This window comes from Penaeus japonicus, unplaced genomic scaffold, assembly GCF_977035675.1.
Source record: "Penaeus japonicus unplaced genomic scaffold, GWHDUDI00000001_assembly GWHDUDI00000010, whole genome shotgun sequence".
Classification (NCBI taxonomy): domain Eukaryota; kingdom Metazoa; phylum Arthropoda; class Malacostraca; order Decapoda; family Penaeidae; genus Penaeus; species Penaeus japonicus.
The window spans coordinates 20,633,860-20,640,544 of record NW_028234412.1 but is presented as its reverse complement, the minus strand read 5'-3'; the positions used below and the strand labels follow the sequence as shown (position 1 = coordinate 20,640,544).

The following is a 6,685-nucleotide window of genomic DNA, read 5'->3' as shown; positions in this document are numbered from 1 at the left end:
TATATATAACTATATATATATTAAATTTTATATATATATTAATATATATTGATCAATATATTATTATAGTATATACATAATATATATACTATATATATATCCATAAAAACTATAACTATATATATAAAATATTATATAATTTATATCTCTATATATATCAAAATAAATCACAACTATATATCTCAATTCCCATAAGCGCTAACTAAATATATAAATAAATAAAACTATATCCAATCTATCTCTTTCTATAAATAAATAATCTCTGCGCGCTCGAGCGCGCGTCGACGCTCTCTCGATCTTCGCGCTCGTCGCTCTGCGCTCGCTCCCCCACTCTAAATACACTCAGCACAAAACGACCACACACACTCTCACTCCCCACACACATACACACCCTCACAACACACTCCTCACACTACACCACACACAACTCACTCACCACAATCACACACAAACACTAACACTATCGAAATTATATAGAGACACATACATCACACAACATCAACTCTAACTCTCAAACTACCCAACACACACGGACACACACAACACCCACACACCGACACAACTCTACTTAAATGCTCTTACATACACATATAATCCCCAGTCCTCACATATATAGTTTTTGAGAGTGATTAAAAGTACAACCACACACACTCACACAAACTCACTACAATCACTCGTATCTAACAAACTCACACAACCTCACTCACTATTAAAGTATTGAATATACTGCCCATGATCATGATCTCAACAGTACTTTCAGCATCAGTTTCTTCTACTGATTTCACATTTAGTCAGTGATGTTGGACAATATTTTATACTAACATACTAACAATTTCCTACACTAATAACTCATTGTAACAAACAGTACTCACACTGACTCATACAGTGTCACACATTTCCATACACAGAAGCACTCAAACAAATGTAGTAAAACATGACAAACTTACACAAAGCGTCCAACTCTCACTCAAACATCACACAAACACACACACACTGAACACACTACAGTTATTGATATAGATAGAGATATGATAGTGAGTATAGTTATTGTTGTGACAGTTACACCCACTTTCTATAAATGAAACTAATCTTCTTCTCACACACACTCACACACAATAAAACACACACACACACACTCACCTCCAGACACACAAAACACTACACAATCAATCATCTTCTAAAATCACACACAATAACTCAAAACTATCAACCTTACACACCTTACACAACACTCTCAATCTCAACACAAACAACACTCAAAACACACTCTCTACCTCATCACACTCTATCAATCTCACATAGCAACACTCACACACTCACTCTATCATCAAGACAGTACCACAACTCTAAACTAACACACAAATCTCTCTCACACACTCCCACACAGTACCACACAAACCCACTCTAACTCACACACACCACACTCAAACACACACAGTAAGCCCACTATCACTCACCTAACACACTCACTCACAAACACACACACTCACTAGAACAAAACACGAGCACAAACCACAATCACACACAAATCACACAAAAACCCACCCAAAATCACACACACTCTCACAGCTCTCACACACTCACTCACACTATCACTCTCTAACTCACTCTCGCTACTCTAGATGCTAGCGTCTTCGCTCTCGATCTAGCGCGCGCGCGACTCGCACCAACTCATCAAAAACAATCTCCCTATAAATACACTCTCTTACCAATATCACTATCCAAACTCTCCAAACACTCACTCTTATCTTTACAAACACCCCACCAATCTCTCCACAGTCATACTCTTTCATTTAACTGACATCCCTGACTGCCTCATATATAGATAGAGGTTGTGAGTTACTTTAACAAATATCTACTCTCAAACATCACACTCTCACTCGTCACACTCTCATCACTATATCAACCAACATTAAAACTCACTATAAGAATTACATGTATGTAAACGGAATTGAACTATAAAATCACATGTAATTAAACAGTCTGGACTAAGACTGCATCGATAAGTTACACATGATATTTCTCATATAGACAGTATTTTGAGTTTTTACACTTACTCCACATTCTAACTAAGTCTCCAGAGTAAACTTCATTGACAGCAAACTTACAAGTCAGTGACTCTAAGTGTAATACAACGAGAAAAACACAGTTACACACTCTGACACACAGTCAAACACTACCTAACACACTCCACACTTCTCTAAGTGGGTGGGGGGGGGGATCACACTCTCCACAAAATACACACCTCAACGAGTATTGTGAGATTGTTGATTTGATGATTTTGTGTTTTTTTGTGAGTTTTGAGTAGATATTACATAAGACAACCATAGTCTCGACTAAGTAACAAACAGTTGAAACACAGTGTTAACACTGTCACCCTCAAAATATGCAAAAGTCACTAACACAATCATCAGACAATCAATCACAATCTCACTCGATCCTCTCTATAAAATAAAACACAATCTGTGTGTTGTTTGTGTTTGAGTGAGTGTGAGTATTAGTAACCTATTCCTAACAGTAAAATAACATTGTTTCTCTGAGAGTCAATGAATACCTCACCATTTTAGCAACAGTCATCTCTCAAAGACCACCTAAGCACTAATAACTATCTCACCTCTCTCTCCATCTCTCACACATCACAGTTTTTGATTTGTGTTGTAGTGTGATTAACTATTTAAGAATACCTACCCACATGAAATAACATTCTGTATTATTACTCCATTCAAACACTCTCTCTCTCAATCACACAATCAAATCATCACAAAAAATCATCCTAAACTATCTCGTATACTATCAAAAATATCGAAAATCACACACAATCTCAACAAACCTACAAAAAAATATTATATATCTCTCCTAAACTAAACTATCTATCAACACTCAAACTCAAACAAACAAAAAACACATCTACTCAATCTATCTCTACACCATCCAATATATAAGCCCCAAACAACATCCCTCACACAAACTACAACGTGAATTGTCCATCTATCTATCTACATCACTATACATATAAAATCTCTATTATATCTAAAAAAAATTAAATTATATCAATTTATCTTTATATCAATATAAACTCACTCTCTCCCACCTATATAATAAAACTATCTATTTATATAATATAACATTTATGTACATTATATATACATATAAATACATATATATACATATATATCCCTATATAAATACATAAGAAAATATACAACATATATATTACATATATAACTTATATACATATATATATATTACATATATATCTATTTATATATATATACACTATATAATACCTCCCATAATATGTATACTATATTAATATACATTTAATATATATACATATCTCAACTAGAGATTATAGGATATAGATAAATAGATACATGTGTGTGTGTGTTTATGTGCACATGAAATTTTCTGCAATGAAAAAAGAAGAAAAAAAAGAAAAAAAACACGCATCAGACCTTGGGACTGCAGCAGAATGCATAAAAAAGATGAACAGGTTCGGCCTGTCATTGCATATGCCACAAAAACTCCAACAATATGCACGGAAATGTATCAGACAAAGTGGCAAATAACGTGACTGAAAATAACACACCATTGCATAACACATCCTGATGGGGCGGGGGACGATAATGATGATGAGGATGATGGTGATGGTGATGGTGATGGTAATGGTGATGATGATAATGATGATGATGATGATCATCATGGTGATGATGAGGAGGACGAGGGCATGTTTGAAGATTATGGTGATGATGGTGATGAAGGAGAATCGGATTATAGTGATAGGGACAATGATGAAGACGGTGGTTATGGATAAAAACGCTAGGAAGAAGACAATAATCAGGAGAAGGATAAATTCACTACTAATCGTATAGATTACTAGAGAAGTCTGGAAAACAAAAACTTTGATGGGTAGATGCTTCATTCCGCTTTTGATATTTGTTTGTCCCTGATTTTCATCTCTCGAAAAATGAAAACTTTTCATGTAAAACGATATTCTTTGATGAATTTCTTCTGACTGCTGTTCGTGATTTTGGAATTTGATAATTATTTTTGAATGTTTTTTGTAAGGATAAGGATAATAAGGATTGTACTATGTTATTTACTGTTGCTAGTATCCTCATAATGATAATGATAATCATGACGATAGCCAATTATGGTCAATAAAGATAAACGATCATTATCGTAACGATGATGATAATATTGATAATAGCAATCACTATGGTGGTGGTAGTGAATGGGCATGTGAAAAGGGGAATTCGTAAAAAAGTTTATTACACTCACAGTACTTTTTGTCATCATAGCACTTCTATTGCAAAATATGTATATAGCAACAGAGATGCTACTTTTACTGAATGGCAACTACATCGCATTTTATCACATGTTCCCTACAGCATTTGCACAGTCCTAGACAATGTTAATCGGCCTTAAATATAAGTGCAATGGAACAACACGGGACACAAGACTATGCTAATGGAAGCTCAAAGACCTCTAAAGAGGAGGGATCCGAGGCAGCGGATTGCGCATTACGTGATATCAATACGACGTCCGTACGAGGCGATGACGTCAGCGCATTGGCGTGGTGAGAGCGGCCAGGTGGTGATGGCCGCCAGGGTGGTGAGGGCGGGGCAGGCCTCCACCAGCCTCTCCACCAGCGCCGGCGAGATCGCGGGAGGCCACTCTAAGGTGAGGTCACGGAGAGTAGCACGACACAGGACGGCCTCCAAATCGGATTCGGAGGGCCTGTCTGCGAGGGGGACATCGGAATCCTTGTAGTGGAGGTGGATGGACACGATGTGAGGGGCTTCTCCCAAGACGTAGCGCGTGAGGGAGGCGCCCAGCTGCCACACGGAGGGGGAGATGAGGGAGGGGCGGCCGGCCAGGGCAGAGGGTACGAGCGTCACCTCGCGGAGGAACGGGAAGGGGGCGCGTCGCGGAGGCGTTACCAGGTGGCCTCTGGCCTCGAGACTGGAGGAGGTGACGCTGAGGACTTGGAGGGCCGGGCAGCTGCGAGCGACGGCTGACACCAAGTCATGGTTCACGTCCCACACGTCCGACACCCGCAGGACCGTCAGGACGCTGACGTCTGCCTCTTGCAGGGTCGAGCCGAGACTCGAGGCGAGACTGGCTTGTTGCAGGACTATCACTCGGAGCTGTGGAAGCCTCTGGACGATCTCCGACAAGCACGGAGGGCCAATGAGATTCAGTGACTTGATTCTCGGACATGCCTGAGCAATGCGAAGGAGGAATGAAGAGGGTATGTAGACTAACTGGTAGCCAGTGCCCCGTTCGTACCAACAAAGGTCTATTCGCTCCAGCCCGAGATGTTTCTCCTTGGCAGGCTGTGCATCTGCACCACTGCCATCATAGTCTTGGCTAGGACATTCTTCACCAAGCTGCAATATACCTCCCCGTCTGTCTTTGGTCATCTCAAGTATCGCATTAGGAAGTTCTTTGTGAAAAAGCGCCTTCAGGTCGGTCAGAGTCCGCAAGAGGCAGCACACCCCCTTCGTTTCGCACAGTCGCCCGAAATTGAATAGCCAAAGGGAGCTGATGCCGTGACAGTGTTGCAGGTCGGCGATCCCTTCCCCGTCGCTGAAAAGGTCGCCGTTATAGACCACTTTCAATTCCCGAAGCCTAGGACAGTGTTGCCCGACGATCTTGACCGCCCAGTGGAAGGAGTACCTCGTCGGAGGCAAGAGTGCGAGAGTCACTAGGTACTGTAGACGTTGCAGGGTCAATATGGCAGTACTAAGTCCGCTGTCATTATACGGCATAATGGTCATGTTCAGAGATTCGAGCTTTCTGCAACAACGCAATTTCCGGTAAAGAGTTTCCTCCAGGCCGAACGAGCATTCTTCGATCGCAGACGTTGACCACCGAGTCAGTTTGCCACAGAAAGTATAGTCCAATATTCTCTCGAAATACTTCTTTCCTTCATCACGAAATCTTGTACGCTTCACGGCTTCATCTGTGAGCATCTTGGCATATTCGTTCCATAGAGTCGAAGGCATTCCGTGGAAATATTTCTTCAGCACACTGAACAAAAGATCTGAAGTCGAGTACGTCACACACGCATCGTCTTCAATTTTCTTCCGTTTATTGTGCGGACAGGTATCCTGTGCGTCCCCTTCCCCATCATCGTTTCCTAATCTTATCCGCTTTCTCTGGTTTGCCATTTCTACATTTTCATCTTCGTCTTCTCTGTTCCGTTTTCTTTTATTACTGCTTCCTACATCTTCCTGAATTTTTTGAAATCTCATTTTCTTTTTGGGTGAGTTTCCCCTTTCCTCATCTCCGCAAGAGTAACTGCGTTTTCTTTTACAGTGACCGACCCATTCTCTCCAATTTATGTCTTCGTCCTGCTCTTGCAATAATATGTTTTCGATGGCATTCAGTGACAGCCGTGCCGTCTCCAGCACCGTTATCGTCTTGAGCGAAGTGAGACGTCTTCTTGGCATTGCTGAAATGTGAGAGCACCTGAAAAGAAAAGCAAATCCATCGGTAAAACCCAGTCAGGTGCATTTATGAAGCAAAAATAAACGTATTTTTCTATTTCTCGGGGATGTTACGGTCTCTGCAAAACATGTAGTGAATAGAATGTATACTATAAACTCTATAAGTTCCTTAATACCTACATTACAATATGTAACTATAGATATATAAATTTATTTTTCACTCGTTACAG

The 6,685-nt window shown here is 40.2% G+C and overlaps 1 protein-coding gene across 1 annotated transcript in view; it reads right to left on the bottom strand.

The window, feature by feature from the left end:
- Positions 1 to 4,258: 4,258 nt before the first annotated feature.
- The window catches only part of LOC122249835 (uncharacterized), a 2,790-nt gene continuing 363 nt past the window's right edge, over positions 4,259 to 6,685 (bottom strand). Inside the window, exon 2 of the mRNA XM_043010990.2 lies at positions 4,259 to 6,477. Within this exon, the coding sequence (XP_042866924.2) occupies positions 4,524 to 6,458 (1,935 nt within the window). The 5' untranslated portion in view covers positions 6,459 to 6,477 and the 3' untranslated portion in view covers positions 4,259 to 4,523. The remainder of the gene's footprint in view (positions 6,478 to 6,685) is intronic.